General features: G+C 31.9%; 1 protein-coding gene across 1 annotated transcript in view; it reads right to left on the reverse strand.

Moving 5' to 3' along the window:
• The window catches only part of LOC129938384 (UDP-glucosyltransferase 2-like), a 38883-nt gene extending 21288 nt beyond the window's left edge, over positions 1–17595 (reverse strand). Inside the window, exons 1-2 of the mRNA XM_056045911.1 lie at positions 16646–17595; positions 1693–2219 (exon numbers count right to left, since the gene is read on the reverse strand). Coding sequence (XP_055901886.1) covers positions 1693–2219; positions 16646–17379 — 1261 coding nt within the window. The 5' untranslated portion in view covers positions 17380–17595. The remainder of the gene's footprint in view (positions 1–1692; positions 2220–16645) is intronic.
• Between the last annotated feature and the right edge of the window lie 977 nt (positions 17596–18572).

Below are 18572 nucleotides of genomic sequence, written 5' to 3' on the forward strand. Positions count from 1 at the left end.
CTGGAGTTCTGGTTAGTAATATATAGGACAGACTCAGCAAGACATTAGCGCTGTAAGTAAAAAACTAAGAGAAAAGTCCACCATATGCAAACAAATTCTTAATCACCATTGGATTCACTTTGGACAAGCTAAGGTTCTAGTGAACGAGCCGCATTACATCTCTCACCGTTTAAAATAGAGCGTCACAAAAAATTTTAATCAAGACGATAGCTTTAGTCTGTCACGAACTTGGAATCCCATTTTAAACTTTCTACGGTCGATCCAAATGCCGCTTAACATCAACAGGGATGTAGTGAGCACGGTTTGGTCCAACTTGCGTTTCACCGCCTACAACCGCAGCAAAAGACAGAACCCCCTACGCTTAAATACAACTTGAGTATCAAACATCGCTCATAACATTTTTATGGTAGTTTCCCTGTGATTAAAAGCAAAACGTTCGGGTGTGTATGTGTACTTAATTGAACTCGCGGCTAATCCGAGTATTTAAAAATGTGTCAAGAAAACAACCGCGGAAACCTTTAAACTTACAAACTCTTCAATAAACTGATTCTTCACATGATAATGAAAAACTTTGTATACTTCTGTGTTGCTAACAATATTATCTACGTCATGTTTTCTGGTGAGGCAACACCTTGCCAAAGGTGAATAAGAACTTTAAAGACTGGACCGATCAGACTGAGTCTGGCATTTAAATTTAATTAAACTTCATTGCTTAAAAGGGGATGATTTAAACTTATATGGTACTTGGAAATCAAAGCCTTCATATTGTCAGAAGATGGCTACAGCAAGCTAGGGACAGTGCCAAATTGAAGGTACTTGTTTGTCAAGGTCAGGTGATAGGGTAACTTGAGCGTCTATTGGAAATCATTGTCAACATGTCCAAAATGTAGTTAGCTATTGATTTAAAACGTCAATAATTCAAAGAATAAGTATCCTTAATTGATCCTTTGGAATAAACGTCAACGCACTTCTTTGTTAGTTGGCTCATCTAGCCTTATTATCTGTTCTCATTTCTGCTTTATAGGTTACCTGCTTATGATAAATGCTAATGTCGTCTCCACGAGATAAATTAATTATTCTTTCCACCTCGCTAATTGTAACTTGTTGCATTAAATAGGCTTCTTCTAAACTCTGTTTTGTATGCCAAACAAAAAAGAAATACCAATAAATCTTGGACACTCTTACAATTAAGTCTAACGAGCCATGTGACATCAAAACGTGATATCATCGTGTTTTATTAGTTTGGTTCATGGATCTAAAGCGTCCCCCAATACGCAATAGAGCCAAAACATTTTCCTCCTTATTTTGTTTTCTTTTTTTGTAAGTCAAGGACGATTCTTCAATACATATATTTACTCGTAAATATACATCACAGGATATTTGAAATAAAGTTCATGTTGTGAACTCGAAAGTCCATTAGACTTTGGTCCCTAAAACAGCTTCCTCTATGCCTGCCTGTGCTGTCCAGTCTATGAGATGTTCAACCCAGCATATCTTATTTGTCATGGGCCCTAATCTTCAATCTTTCAAACCTATTTCCGACCTTCATAAATCTTACCCTTGATTGATTACGCCCAAAAATGTTTCCATTCAAAATATAGTATACATAGATAAACACATGTATTCAAAAGAATTCCCAAAACTCCCACTATAACCATATCTTAAACTATATATGACTTGACTATAACTCACCTAGCAGACTCTCCTGTTCAAAATCTGACCCTTGATACATCCTTGTCGTCGTATTTAATGCGTAGCCATCGCCAATTCCATTTGTATTAAGTACAACATCAAAGCTAGATTTTTCCAGTATTTTCACGAGCTTTTCCATCCGATGACTCTCCACAAACGCACGTGTAAGCATAGCCCCAAGATTAATGTATGCCACGATGTTATTTCCGCCAATGCTACCGCCGCCGTTACCGCTACCAGAACTAGACCCAACAGCACCACCACCGTCAGCACCAGCATTTATATTTGCTTGGCTCTCGAGGAAATGTTGCAAGTGCCATGGCAGCGATTTGTCCTCTATCGCATGAATGCCACCCATGTGAATGGTTGTGGGTCCAACTGGACGGGCATTGCCCAATGCCTGATAGCAATTCACCAGGAGTAGATCTGCATTCGATTCAATTTCCCAAATGGACGGTGTGCCAGGACCAAAGAACTTTTTTACAATTTCATCTTGTTTGGGTAGCTCTTCATTGAAGTAGAGATATCTATTTTATTTTTCGAACGTTTAAAAGGACGAAGGAGAAAGAAAAAGAAACATATTGTGAGATGAATTGATAGCAAATCGATTTGAAGGTGAATACGAGGAGTAGAGTATGGCACGAGTATGTGTGTATGTAAAGTGAAAAGCGTTTGATTGATGGGATTTTCCCGATTTCAAAGTAAAATAGAGGGAGAAAAACCCCATCAACTGATAATAATAAGAGTACTTGTGAAGTTCGTTAGTGTGTATGAATAAGTTTATCTGGAAGCTTACATAAACCGAATGAGGAACGAAGGCATCATGAAGTGTGACACAAAATGAAGAAGCTTAGAAAGTGCTTTGATTGAGTTATAAGAGTGCTTGCTCTATCTATCCAAGAAATAATGGCTAAAAGAGTATTTTGAGATAAATAAGGTCAATTTTTAAGATGCTCCTGATTTTACTTTCAAGGGATAAGTGGGTTACGTAATAGTCACTGTTGACCTTGATGACTACTGGTTGTCACCGGCTCCATCTTACTTAATTAACAAAGTAAAGGTTGAGTTTATCTTTGGGTTCGTAATTTGTAGATAATTTGAATGAATGTTATACATTCATGAATTGAATCTTTCATTAGTAAACTGAATCTTTTGATTAAATGTTTGTTGCACATTCTACACAACAGCTTGAAAGTCATCGCAAGCAGTTGTTTAAGTTTATGGATTCGAAAAGCAAGAACTTGAAACTAGAAAGAAAAATGAACAGCGTAATAGAGTCGTACACAAAGCGGAGCCCTGCGGAACTCCGGAATTTATATTATCAATAGCAGGATATCGGAGACAATCTTTATTTAAATTGTTTTTAAAGAAGAGCATAGGGACTGGAGCTAAACAAGTCAACTATATTGTAAAAGGGCACACAATGGCCATATTGTATTTTGGTCCAAAAGTAAAATTCAATGAGTGCAAACAAAAGTTAACAACATAAAGTGAGTATTTAAACAATGTTGTAATCTGTTTTACAATTAGTGTTTTGAAAAATATTCATGTTTAGAATTCTATATTGACATTAATTTTACATTATAAAAGGTTTGTTAAAATTTATTTGTTTTTTTTTTTAATTTATGTATTTACATACTTCTGGGCCGATCATGTTAAAAAAGTGTTTTTTTTTCACCAAAAATACACTACCATCTTCAATGGAATTGATTCAACATTTCTTACTTTTAAAAAAACAACATTTTACTGTATATAAACAAAATGAATTTCAAGAACCAGTCAAACGTGACAGTAATAAAAACTTTTCATAGCTTACTACCTTACTGAGTGCTGCCTAACATCTATGCTTCAATTTAAACGCTGCTATAACCGTTTTTCTTATTAACAACTTGGAAAGGCATTTATAATGCTATTACAAAACACTTGATAACCTGGGGTGAGTTCTTAATTCACGATTAAGACATTTATTTTAATTTGAAAATAAATTAACCAACAATAACTCATAATTTTCATGAAATTGTTTTCGTTAAAGAAACCAAACTTTTACCTCAAAAGAACTTTTAGCATGAACTTTGCTTCCATTTTAATGGATTATAAAGGATAGAAAAGAGGTCAACTTAAAAATACAATCTAAAGAGTTTGTTTTCAATATAACAGGAGTTTTTTAGTTCAAAACAGTCGTGTTTATTAGATTTCGCTAAACAACTCTGTGAATATTGACGCCGCACTGTGGCCAAAAAGGATTTTTTAAGCTATCATAATCACAACTTTTGAACGCACAATATTGTCCTTTAAAATTGACAATACAGAATGTTCCGGAATCATTGGCAGAACAAAAAAATGTATAAGATATTCCGTTACATTGCTAAGAGTCGAGGCACCGATTTTTCAGTGTTAACAAGGATTATAACAAATTTATTTCTAATTTTGTGAAGCACCAAAATGTTTAAAAAAAGACGTATGTAACTATACAAAAAAGGTCGTGTAAGTGGCGACCTTTTTTAATCAAATTTCAGTGTAAATTTCTCAAAAGATGATTTAACAAAAAGTTAACAAATAATTTGGTCAATTTTGCTCTGGAATTTTTTCCCCTTTTTGTAAATTAGCTTAAATTAAAAGCACAGTAAAGAAAACTCAGATTTTGTTTTAGTTGGTAGGTGATTTAATTGTACTATAGAAAATTTTTAATCTTAGCACAAAATTGATAAACGTTGACAAGTTCTACATACAAATCAAAACAGTTAACAAAAAACTGTTTTTTTCTCGCTGTTTTTAAGCCTAGATTTTAAATCATAAAAATAAGACACCAAATTTAGTATTTTCACCACGAGTTTTAAATTTTAGGACCAAGGGTTTTATTGAACGTATTAAATCTTCAAGTAATTATAAAAAGTCACTGTTTGGTGCACTCTTTGGTCCAGAGATGCGATTGCACTTTACTTTTTCGCCCAAAGTGATTAAAAATTACCTCAAAAGAATCGATGCTTGCAACAATTTGCGTTTTCATTTAAATAATGTAGTGTTTCACACATAAACCCGTGTTTTTTTAGAAAATCTATCAATAGTATAGTAGGATTTTACACGAATAACAAAAACGATATTCGCAGTATGAATACTACCGATAAAAGTTAAATTAGAATCTTACTACGGATGGGTTTTTGACATTTATACGAGTCTCAAATGGATCTTATGTGATTTCGTTCTCAAATGTTATCTTAATGGCTGTGTTCGTTCAGTAGTTGTGTATTTGGAATCATGTGTTTTCCATTGGGGAAAAATATTAATCTGTTACTGATGCTATTATTTAGTTTTGTTAATGAAAATGGACTAACTGAGCTTATTTTGCCAGAATAGAAAATATAATTAAGTTTTGCTATGTTTCCACTAAAGGTTAATTTCAGTTCAGATTAAATAAATCTTTTTGGTGTTTTCACCGCACAAGAATATTTCAAAATGTTTAAGTTTGACAGCACTTTCTAAAATGCAAATGGTATTTCGATGTTTCTTATGAAGTGAAAGTAAGATAGTTTGATTGGTGTTAAACAAAGAAGAACTGAATAGTTCAGCACCATATAAGAATATGCTACTTACTCCATGTGCAATTTTTTTAAAATTTGATTAAAACAAAACTATTTTTTGTAAAAGAATCTCAATTTTAAGATGTTTTCTAACCATTTCTTCTTGGAAATTGTCCATTTGGTTAGTTTTATTTATTTTTTTGCTGAAGTTCATTTTAACTTTTGATTTTTACATAATTTTCTTAAAAAAAAATTCTTCTTCATTTTTTTTAAAACTATTATTCAAAGAGGTCTGCTTTTAGTTGTACCAATTTTTGAATACAAAAATCTGGCTACTGGCGATGGAGTTTCTTGGAAATTTTCTACAACGTTCAAACTTTATAATAAAAAAGAATTGGGTAAAAATTACCTCAAAAGAATCGATGCTTGCAACAATTTGCGTTTTCATTTAAATAATGTAGTGTTTCACACATAAACCCGTGTTTTTTAGAAAATCTATCAATAGTATAGTAGGATTTTACACGAATAACAAAAACGATATTCGCAGTATGAATACTACCGATAAAAGTTAAATTAGAATCTTACTACGGATGGGTTTTTGACATTTATACGAGTCTCAAATGGATCTTATGTGATTTCGTTCTCAAATGTTATCTTAATGGCTGTGTTCGTTCAGTAGTTGTGTATTTGGAATCATGTGTTTTCCATTGGGGAAAAATATTAATCTGTTACTGATGCTATTATTTAGTTTTGTTAATGAAAATGGACTAACTGAGCTTATTTTGCCAGAATAGAAAATATAATTAAGTTTTGCTATGTTTCCACTAAAGGTTAATTTCAGTTCAGATTAAATAAATCTTTTTGGTGTTTTCACCGCACAAGAATATTTCAAAATGTTTAAGTTTGACAGCACTTTCTAAAATGCAAATGGTATTTCGATGTTTCTTATGAAGTGAAAGTAAGATAGTTTGATTGGTGTTAAACAAAGAAGAACTGAATAGTTCAGCACCATATAAGAATATGCTACTTACTCCATGTGCAATTTTTTTTTTAATTTGATTAAAACAAAACCATATTTTTTGTCAAAGAATCTCAATTTTCAGATGTTTTCTAACCATTACTTCTTGGAAATTGTCCATTTTGTTAGTTTTAGTTATTTTTTTGCTGAAGTTCATTTTAACTTTAGATTTTCACAAAATTTTCTTCAAAAAAAAATTATTATTCATTTAAAAAAAAAATAAATTATTATTCAAAGAGGTCTTCTTTCAGTGTTACCAATTTTTAAATACAAAAATCTGGCTACTGGCGATTGGTTTTCTTGGGAATTTTCTACTATACTATTTATAGAATGCCAAAAAAACACGGGTAAACGTTCATACTTTATAATAAAAAAGAAATGGGTAACCCTGTGTATTTAGGCACGAATTTCATGTTTAAACATAGAACAAGTCAAAAGAGCTAAAAGAAATATTTATTCGGCTTTACAAACCAACTGTTTGCAAACATAGTTGTCTTAGAACAGAAATCAATGTTTAAATTGGTATTGGTCGTACTTTTGCTAATATTATTTTTATAAGTTTTAAAATTTAGTTTAAAGTTAAGAAAATCGTCTCAGAAGTACAGGTAGTACCTTTAAGTACTAAAAGTCAAACTTTTCCTTGTCCAATTTGACAAGAAAAACTAATCTAAACTTTAAGGACCTTAGAAACACAAGTATATACTTATTATTATTATTTAAAACACAACGCAACAGCATTTAAGAAATTAAAAACATGATTCATATATTATCACTTTTGTGCTGAATTTTAACCAAAACATCGACCAACGACGACGCACACAATATCAATTTTATCAAAAATAAAACTTTATTTGTGTGAGAAAATAATTTTCTATAAAAACATTTATTTTTGTCCACCAAAACAAAATTTATACACCGCAAAAAAATAAAAACAACACCTGTGGCCTTGTTTGGCGTCAACAACAAACCGTTTCTTTCTACAGGAATAAAAATATAATGTAATTAAAATAAAAACAACAACATCATGAAAAAGTCGAGCCCCCTTATTTGAGATAAACGAACTATTCATTTACAATCTGACTAAAGGGTACACAACAATAATAATAATAATCTCTGTTTACTTTAATTTTTCTTTTAAAAACAAAAACATTCAGATATATAGTTACAGATAGAAAGATAGATAGATACGAGTTTACCTACTCTTGTTTTCAACCTACGCGTTATCCGCATTGCCAATATAACGAAAGTCGGCAGCAGATTCAGCGTTGTAGTCGCGTCGCCATCCACCGCTGCCGTTCGTCGCGCCACGTTATAAGGCAAGTTATAGATAAAGTTGTTTACCATAAATGTTTATGTAACATTCAGTACCTGCAGGCATCACAATTCACAAAGTGTTTGCATAACAATCTATCTTAAGACGCAGCTACACATAAATATACACCTGGACCTACCTGCTATGCTATATCTTGAGATTCCTTCCAGTTTACTGGCGAAAGAGTTGAGAAATTTTTCATAAACAAGTTTCATTGCAAAAATAATAGCAAACTTTATGAAAACGGCGTATTTGTAGCCGAATAATAAAATAACAATATTTTTCTCTGAAGATAAAGTAAATTTTATGCGAGTTAGTGAGTATGAGATGCGAGGCTCGCATTTAAGTTGTTTTGGTTTTGCTCTCCATTCATACACTACGAATTAGATATTTCAATGAGAATCATAAATTGATTTTGGCCAAAAGCCCACAGTGGTTTACTTTTATCTATTTACCCACGAAATTTCCCAACAATGAAACAAGTTTAAGTGGGAGATTTTTATGGACAAGTTTGGGTCTTGGAATGGTTTAAATTATTGTAAAACACAAATTGGGATTTCGGAGTTTGGATAAATACATTTCACTTTATGTGGGCATGAGCAGATAATAAGCAATGATAGTATCTCCTTAAATTTGTTTCGGAAACTATGACACCCGCCTACCCATCGAAATGTTTCTTAGGGTTTGTCATTTAATCAAACTAAATTTTATACTTGTGTTTTGCGTGGGAAATATTAAAATTTACAATTATCAAAATTGCAGTACTTGCTGCCATCGTAATAAAAGCTAAAAATCTAAAGCCTGAGTAAAAACAGTTGATTTAGAAATATTTGTGCAACATTTTAAACAACTTATTGTTGAGGGCCTATAAGTATAGTAGAAAATTCCCAAGAAAACCCATCGGCAGTAGACAGATTTTTGCATTTAAAAATTGGTACAACTGAAAGAACCTCTGTCAGAATAATACTAAAAACACACATACAGAAAAAAGTTTTGTGAAAATCAAAAGTTACAATTAACTTCAGTAAAAAAACTATCTAAAACTAATGAAATGGACAATTTTCAAGAATAAATGGTAAGAAAACATCTACAAATTGAGATTCTATAAAAAAAAAGTTCATTTAACAATTGCAGCTTTGATATAAAACGAAAAATTGAAGAAGGGGGTTTGTTCGTAGACTACTATATTAACATTTGGTGTTGAAGCGAGCTTGATGCTCGCTTCAATTGTTTGTATACTTGAATCGAGTTGAAATTTCGATTCCAGTCGGGGATCGGAGTCGAATCCAAATTTGTGAAGAAAAACCTGTGTGGAGGAGTTGGTTTTGGAGATAATGTATTATGGTCTGTTTGTTTGCATGTTTGTGTACAAAAAATATAGTTTTGTTTTAATCAAGTTAAAAAAAAAATAAACATGGAGTAGGTAGCATATTCTTATATAGTGCTGAACTATTAGGTTCTTCATTGTTTAAAACCAATCAAATTCTCTCACTTGAACTTCATAAGAAACATCGAAACACCATTTCCATTTAAGAAAGTGATGTCAAACTTAATCATTTTTAAATCTTCTTGTTCGGTGGAAACACCCAAAAGATTTATTTAACCTTAACTTAGATAAACCAAGTAGTACCCGTAACGTGATGCTGTGCCACCTAACTTTTTTCACAGGTACTGCCACTTGCGAGGAATTGACAAATCCTCCAAGAGTAATTCTTGTCATGAAAAGTGCTTTCTCAAATTAGCCATTCGTATTCGGCATATAAACTGTAGGTCCCTTCTATCTCTGACAACATTACTCGCACACAGGAAGAGTTGAAAGTCACTAGGCCCTGAATCTTGATTGACTGCTGCGCCACCTAATTTATTTATTTTTTTTTAGATAAACGTTTGGTGGAAACATAGTAAAACTCAATTATCTTTTCTATTGCAATATAAGCCCAGTTATTCCATTTTCATTAACAAAACTAAATACTATCAACAGTAACAGATTGATTTTGTTTTACCAATTGAAAACACATGATCCCAAATGCACAACTACTCAACGAACACAGCCATCGAGATATAAATACAATATCAATCGTACCAACATTTGAGAACGAAATCCCATAAGATCCATTCGAGACTCCTATAAATGTCGAAAACCTATTCGTAGTAAGATTCTACTTTACTACTGTGACAGTTCGTGATAAAAAGCACACAAATATAAACAAACTTGTTAGTGAGAAATCTCAGATAACTTAGACACTCAGATACCAAAGTCAAAAATACTAGTTTTTAAATTAAATAATCTCCTTTTTAAGAAAAAAACAAAAGTTTCTTTTGTTGGAAGTAGAGAAAAAAAAGAAAAAGAACACAAGATAAATGATGGTTTAGGTTCTGTTTAATGTTTCTATGAGCTCATGAAGCACCATCCAGAGCAAAACAACAATTTTACCTGATTTATCTATTACTCATAATATAAATATATACATACATATATGCCCGATACTAACGCTCTAGAATCTAGTTGCACCGAACTAGAGTAAAAATCTTCATCTTCATGCTCTTCAAAAGAATTTTCTCGGGATTTAAAAGATCAACATTTTTTGCACAAAGCTGAATTTTCAAATGTTATTATTACTCTTAAAATTTTTCTACACCATGCTTTTCTCCCCATTGGATTGGACAATACTGTCGAGATCGAAATTTAATGAGCTTATCATATGCTGCCGTTGAAGTTGCCAATCGAAGGACAAGGACGTAAATCTAGAAAGGTATACAAAAAGCTGAAGAAACTGTATGGGCAAAACAGTTTGTTCGATTAGAACTGGCAGACAAGAAATCGTTTATGCTATGACACCAGCATTTATTTAATGAGTTTCAGATTTGAAATTACCCTAATCAAGTTGCACTGAATGGTTAAAAAGGTAGTTTCTAATTCAACTGATTCATCAATACCAAAAGCATGCATTTTCGATAAGAGAGCTTGGTGTCAAATTGTTTTCAAAAACGATGAAAAGATTTGTTCCACTATTCGGTTAGATGAACCATCAAATCACCAGCGGACTTGTTGCTTTGAAAAAAGATTCTCCCCATCAGATCGTTGACATTCTCAAGAACAGGATCTCTCTGGTAGCGTCGAATTAAGAGTTAACTGTTCTTCAAGCACATTGGCTTTATCAATTAGTTAGTTGAAACCGAGGATGACGTGGTGTTTCGTACGTTTTTTACAAATGTCCAGAAATGTTTACTTCCCTTGGGTCATGCAAACATTTGGTTCGTCGAAACTCACATCACTAATCCAATGAGGTTTCTTTGAGCTTAATTGATTTTACCCTACTCAGGATGAAATTTCTCATTTTACAAAAAATTTAATTTGTCACAAGTGAGGAAGCATAATGACCAGTTAACGTTTCTGAAGAATTCCTTGAGACCGTCCCAACTAGCTTTCTTATATTGCCAAACAGTTCTCATAGGAGTTTTTTTCTTAAATAGGTTTCTTTTTAGGTAAACAAATTGTCAAGGATAATGACAGATTCAACAAATTGCTAAAAGTTAAAGTAGGCATTCCGCAATTTTAAGTAAAATGTTAAGAGATAACTATTTCATGTTAAAATCGTATAAAATAAGCTAAACCATCTTTTAAGCTTAATTACTTCCTAAAAGTGGATTTAACATTTTGCTTAATCGTTTAAAATGTTGTGCCAGTCATTTTAACGTATCAGCATGTTGTTGTTGTATTAAAGGCTGTATCAGTACAAAAATCATCTGTCAAAAAAAGAATATTGTTGAATAAATCATCAAGCAAGTTGTCGAAATGCAAAAAAAGCCAGAGTTTTGCAATGTCTAGATACATATACATATACACAAATTAAGAGGAGATTTAGGAATTTGAGGACGTATGGGTCAGCTCAAACCGTTTATCAATTGGTGGTCTTGAAACCATCTTTTTTTCTGTTAAAAAGTTGAAATATTTCTGTAAGCCTTGACCGAAAAGCAGTTTTGATATCCAGGATACAAATTGATCAAAGAGGGAAGAGAAAGCTTAGAACACGAGCCACGGCCAGGATGGCCATTATAACAAATTGATAAGCTACACTTTAAAAATCAGACAACTCTTGGCAATCCCAGGCGTTACTGGCTTTGTTGGAACATAAAAAGGCTCAGTGACACCCATTTTTAGTGACCGTTTGGTATTGCGTCGAGACATACAAATTTTGATATATCTAACGATGCCAAGGTGACAACTTGAATGATGTGATACATACACATGTAGCTTTGAAACTTCGCTGTGAAATTGAAAGACTAAAGCAGCTTAGAACAAATTACTATAAGGCATGAATTGTCTCATCCATTAGGACATCGTTCAAGCTGCCATTTCAAGTTTTTAGGAACGGAAAACCGAAGGTCTCTTTTAGGAAATCAAAATCTTAAATAAACCATAAACAAAATACACAAGCAAAATATAATTACAAGAACTCATACAGAACAAAAAAAATGCAAACGACTAAAACCCAAATATCGTTTATCTGCAATTAACTAACTATCCGAAATATGAGTGAAAACTCTTCCAAATGACCCGCTACAGTCGTCAATTTCAATCGGTATGTTCCTTTTTGGTTTACTGTATGCAGTTTATGTTCTATGAAATAGCCAATAGATTGAACCTGGAGGCTTCAGATTTATAAAAGGACTTTTCTCAAAAAAAAAACATATCGATGAACATTAGCTTTGAAGTTGCGATGTTCTAACAGGGAAAGGCAACGTAAATAACGTTTAGGTATTCGTGTATTGAAATCGTCGTTATAAATTCCCTTTAGAACAAATCAATAAAATTCCGTTCATTTAGCTTTGACGGGTATAACTTTAAAAATGATTGTCAGTAACGTTTAACTTCAGTAGCTAAATTCAACCATCATATTTAATATTGTCCTTTTAATTGGCGCCCAATCAGGGACTATATTTGTATTCACTTGATTATATTTTATTTTCTGTTTATAGTGTTAACTCAAATAAAAGTTCAATTAAAAATGTAAGACTAATTGCTTCTGAATGTAAATTTTATCCATGAACTTTTTTTTATCGTTTTTATATTTTGTGTGTTGTTAATAATTAAATCACCAACTACATCGAATAATGTGCTTTAACGCAGTATGTAAAGGTTTATAATTATGTAAAAATATTTACCTCAAGTGTCAGGATAAAATACGCGTGAATGACGTTAATAATAAAAAAAAAGCCCTTAATTGCATTTAACTGACAATTTCGTTAATAAATTATTTATGAAAAGGTTTATTGGAAGAAATAATATGTACAATCATATATACAAAAATCACATTTAATGTAGATTCAACAGATTGATGTGTGTCGGTTAGTGTGCCTGTGGTGTTCCGTTGGTAGGGTGATGTGTTCCAGGGGAAAAAATGTATTTAAGTCTATGCCTTTAAACCAAATTAATGAATAAAAAAAGAATAATTACACAACTTTAATGAGTTCAAGTTTACCAATCGTTTAATAAAGGTATTTTATTATATCATGGCTCCTTATAACCTAAAAGTTCTATATGAGCATGAAGTTATTGTGGATAAGTAAGTATTTTTGATTAACTTCTTGATCGCCTTGGACTTCCTTATAGTTTTCTAATGCCGAAAAGCATTTGTTTGCTTAACTGAAGGATACCTCTTGTATACCTTTATAACTTCGACGACAGATAAAAAAGTTGGAGAAAGTTTCAACAAGTTGACTTTGATTTTCCATTGAAAAATAGGTACCCGACATTTAAAAAGGTTGTTTGAAAAATTGTAATAGGTATTATTAAGGATTGGGTTTTCTAGCGTTTAACTAATTTATCCTTTTTGATAAGTTATCATACTGGAATGAACTGATCTGAAATAATTGTAGGTTGATTGTTCATTTTTTTATTAAACCTTATTAAGAGCTCATTCAATAGCAGTAATACTAATAGAACGTCCCACTTCTGAATTGTGTAATTTTATCAGACAATATGTTGAGAATGTAAGCAGAAATTTAGGAACTTCCTTATAGTCTAGAAACATAAGACGAAATTAGGAATTGGACTTGGAATGAAAGATAATAAGTAGGAAACTCTATTATAACTATATCTGAGTTCTTGTCTGGGTGGTACGTTTCAAAGACCACGAAAACCTTCATTTTTATCATTTACGCGGTTTCTACAAGCTGTAAGGATTTATAATTAAATATAAAGTTCAATATCAATATAAATAAATTGAGTTCAATATATCAAAGCTGCAAAGTAATTAGAAGATTTTTGATTAATAAAATAGAATAATACAGCAAAGAGTAAAATATATTTTAGCTAACTTAAGTAAGCTAGGAGAAATGAAGAAAATTTGCAGTTTTGAAGAGATAAGCATTTCAAATTAATTTGAGACTTCCATGATTTAAAAACATAAAAAAAGTAATAATCGAGAAGATTAAAGATAGATTCAAAGTTCTAAGAGAGTGAACAAAATAGAGTTTTTTTAAACAAATACAATGGAGTCTTAGAATTTTACAGATTATGTAAAAGTATATAGTTTCTATAATCAATATAAAGATTTAATGTAATTCCCAGCATACTGTGAAATACCATCGTATCAATGCAGTCCACGAATGAATGGAATCAAATCATTGAAGGCTACTTAAAGATTATATTGGGACTAGATGCGCCTTATGGCTTTACTCGTATGCTTTATTTTAGAATAAATTTGATAAGAATAAAAATGGTTATAGTGAGCCCACTTTAAAAGATAGGAATATGATGTTGCAGACTTTTTTTAGAACTATTAAGCACAACTTTTAAAAATTAATTCCTGCATTTGAAACATTGTATATCGATGGTCCGCTTGCATTAATCTTAGAACACCACTGAAAGAATGAATTTTTCAAATCGGACCAGTAGTTCTTGCGATAACCACGTTCAAACAAACAAACAAACACACTGCTTTATAATATTTTATTAGTATAGGAAATTAGTCGCGTTGTAAAAGTTACAGTTCAAAACACACCATGACTTGTTACAGTGTCAAAAACTTTGAGTTTTTCCACAGAAAGTGAAATATTTGTTTTGCTAATTTTAATTGAAATGCGCAATGGACGTTATTAGAAACAAACAGTAAGTCATTAATAAACATACACACAAAAAAGGACTCAGGATTGATTCCTGTGGAACACCTTGTCTTAAAGGCAAGATGTTTAAATATTTTCGTTAGTGACAACCCTCTGACATGCGTCTGTCAGAAAGATAGCTTTCGAGTAACTTAACTGCAATATTTCCAAACCCAAAAAGATATTTCAGTTTCAAGCATAGAATTTTGTGGTTTAATTTGTCGAAAGCCTTCGAGAAATCAAGCAAACAAGGAAATGTATCATAATCCTGTATTATATCTTCTCAATTGAAAACTCTTTATCTCTTCAAAGTATGGATCTGTCCTTTCTGAGAAATCTTAAGTAATCTCTCCAACATTGTTTTCAAGGAAAAAGTGTTTTAGCATATCAGCATCAATTTAACATTTAGAAACACTCTTTGAAGAAGAAATTTTCAGATGTATAATAGTTCCTTTTGAAGTTTCCAATTACTGTAATAGAATGTTTTCTTGATACTTTCGAAGGATTCCAATTAGAATCAGATGGAACATTTATCATTTTAGTTGGAATGTAATTATTGAAAAGACCTAAAACTACTTTTTGTAAATGATTCAATTAAGAAACAGGGTCAAAAATAAACTGACAGAAAACTCTCAAAGTATAAGGAAGTTTCATTTACTAGTGATATTCTTTTTAACTACACTTTGAAATGAAATAATTTAATTCCGTTCCGTGTACTCTCTGATTTATTCGAAGTTGGACTTTTACCTTTTGTCCATGTCTGACGTTTCAATGTTTTAAATAAATGTTTATCGCCATTGAAATATCTCAGACAGACCGAGTTTTTAAGCTTGAGCATGTAAAACAAAGAAACCTAGAGAAAATAATTGACTATATTAATTCAAACAGAAAAATTTGATAAGAATTAATTTTGTTTATACTTTTTGTGCAAAAGTCATTGTATTGACTGTGAAATTGATAATCTACAGCTTATATACATACATACGTATTCCTACAATTTTCATAAGGCTGTAAGTACCATAAGGCTTTAAGTATTATGGCTACTTTTCTGGCGCAGCAATAATTTTAAAACTGAAATGTTATGAAGTAAGAATGAACAAAAATAAAAAAGATGGTGAATGTCACCTGACTCTAAGAAATTTAATTTTATTTGGGTTAGTATCATTTGCTTCGAAATGTGATGTTTCTTACTTGATAACGTGTCTATTTCGCATAAAGTAATAAGTGAAATCTCAATAATATATTTCAAACTTAAAAATATTCCCAGAATCTTTAAACAAACTTCATAATCTAATCTAATTTTTTCGCCGCCAATTTCAGTTGTCTAACCCTACCTTTAAGCGTCTTATCATCGTAAAATAATATTATGAATCATAAACCATACAACTTCTGTAAAAAACTAAGGTTCAAATTTCATTCTCATATCAGATATTTTGGGCAACAAATATTTGAAAACATTCCTCAAATTTATGATAGTTTTTTTTTTCTTTAAAGTTATCATTTTATATTATTCACATAACAAAACAAAACATAAGCAAAAAAAAAATAAGAACATTTAAAAAATTGCAAAGTCACGCAAATTTTTGTCGGTTGCCAGGAAATTATTTATGAGTAAGACCTTGGAAAGTGAAAACTGAAATATGTTTTCCTTCAAATATTTTATTGACATAATAAAAGAACTTTTATCAACGAACATAATTTTATTTGGTGGATTAATTCAACTAAGATTTATTCTAAATGTGTTCGCAATTTTTAGAAACAGGAAGAAATAGTGAAAAACAAAATTCACAATCAACACGAAATACATATTATTCCTCTTATGTTTATCACAAAACTGAATAAAATTCAGGTTAAACAAAAAAAAAATAAAAGAAAAAAAAACATATGTAAATGTATGAAAAAAATAAAGCGAAAGTTGAAATCGATCTCGAAACTGATGATGCGATGATATTGTGATGTGAAAGAGTGCGATGCGAATTAAGTTCTGATTATTCTTACCTAGATTTCAAAGTGAAGATAGTACTGGCAACACGTTGGAATAGCGAAAGATCTTCACTGAATGGCATAAATATACTGGGAAAAGCTACCGGATGATTAGGATTGCCGATGACCTCGTGCGAAGTGATATACGCACCACCAGGGGTGATTCCAATCAGTGGAGCCTTAAATTTATGTGCAAAAGCATTCATCAGTGCTGGTCCTGACCAATCTACTAACACTGCATCGTATTCTCCTTCTCGATCTCTATTTCCATTATTATGAGCGTTAGAGAGACGTCTTTGGTGCCGACGAACTGTATTATTGGACATCAATAGCCCCTGCATTTGAGGTGATTTCAATTCGGCAACGGCCACAGTTCGCATAACATGAAACACGGTCAGCATCATATCCGATCCACTCATCATATTCTCTTGATTTTTGAGCATATTCAAAACACTCAATTCATGTGCGAAACTTAGATCGATTAATTCAACTTGTTTGGGGTGCACTGACCCTCCATTTGTAACCGACGACGCCGATGTTAGATTCACGAAATTTTCTGGATCGGTAGTCACGATTGTTAGATTGTGACCACGTTTCGCCAACGATTCAACTAGGGGACGATAGACAATTTGGTGATCGCGCAGGGGAACAGGGAGGATTACTAGAATTCGTGCCCCCTGAGTGAGGTTAAAAGTTGCCGCGATTAGCACAAAAATTGTGGCAAACAGAAACTGTGCTAACAAAGGCATTTTTTTTGCTTTAAGCTTTTGAATCTTACAATTCTTTGTTTATTAACTATTTTATTTAATTTGTATCTATAGAAACTGCACTGTGAGTTATTTTATTCTTCTTTAGATTATATTTCACTCAAAAATTTCGTTCTTTTTTAAACAATTTTATTTGATAACTTTTGCTTTTTGTCAAAAACAGTACCTATCTCAACGATACACAAACTAAAACTGATCGTGCAGCATATTAGAGCAGACGATTATAGTCTTTTTAGCGCACACTCTCACAACGTGGACATAGATACATTTTGTTTGAGTGTTTCTATAGACAAAGATACGATACGATCTTTGAGTGTATTTTTGAGCTTTTTTTGTTTGCTTTTTATTCACAACAAAGACAAAAAAAAACAATAACAAAAGAAAAAGAAAACAAAAAATTATTCGTTATCTTTTACGTGCGACCGATGTCAATTTTCGGTATAGCGACAGAAGACGGACGACTGATAATCCGTAGGAAGAAGAAAACTTGTGTGCATTGGTCTGGAAATTTAAGAAATATAGAATTTTTATAAAAGTCAAACACTCGGAGGGTGGAAGATTGTGAATATCTCGGAGGGAATACATCATCTCGAGCATCTTCATCTTTATTGAACTCGAAAACTAATTTACTATCGGTAGTGGGTATTTACTGCAGCCAGTTCTATGAAAGGGAAAAATGGGAAATAAAGTAAATCAAAGATTAGAGCACGATTGGGTTGTATAAACTAGATCTTGATGTTGGGATACGATTTTCTGAAAGTTATTAACTGAAGTTGAAATCGGTACGGTTTGAATCATCAAAATTGTTGTAGAACTGATAGTAATGGAGTCAAATGTTAAGGTAACGTATGTTACCATTGAAAAGATAGAAAAATTCACAGTACTACTGACCGAGTGTTGCGAACATGTGAAACAGAACCATTTGCTTGGAAAATCTACTCACTTCATTTTTCTAGATATAGAAACAAATGTTGATACTGGAGCGATGGAATGGTCCATTAACTGGATTGCTTAGTCTTTTAACTTACTTACTACAAAGTATTCAAAGTTTCCTGCCTGATAGGTGTTTCAGGATTTATGTTAATAAAAGTTCGTCAAATTGTTACCAAGTCAAACATGGTGTTCCGTAAGGATTTGTATTAGGGCCATTCCTTTACGATATCTATACGTCCGAT

Source organism: Eupeodes corollae, chromosome 1 (genome assembly GCF_945859685.1).
Source record: "Eupeodes corollae chromosome 1, idEupCoro1.1, whole genome shotgun sequence".
Taxonomy (NCBI): domain Eukaryota; kingdom Metazoa; phylum Arthropoda; class Insecta; order Diptera; family Syrphidae; genus Eupeodes; species Eupeodes corollae.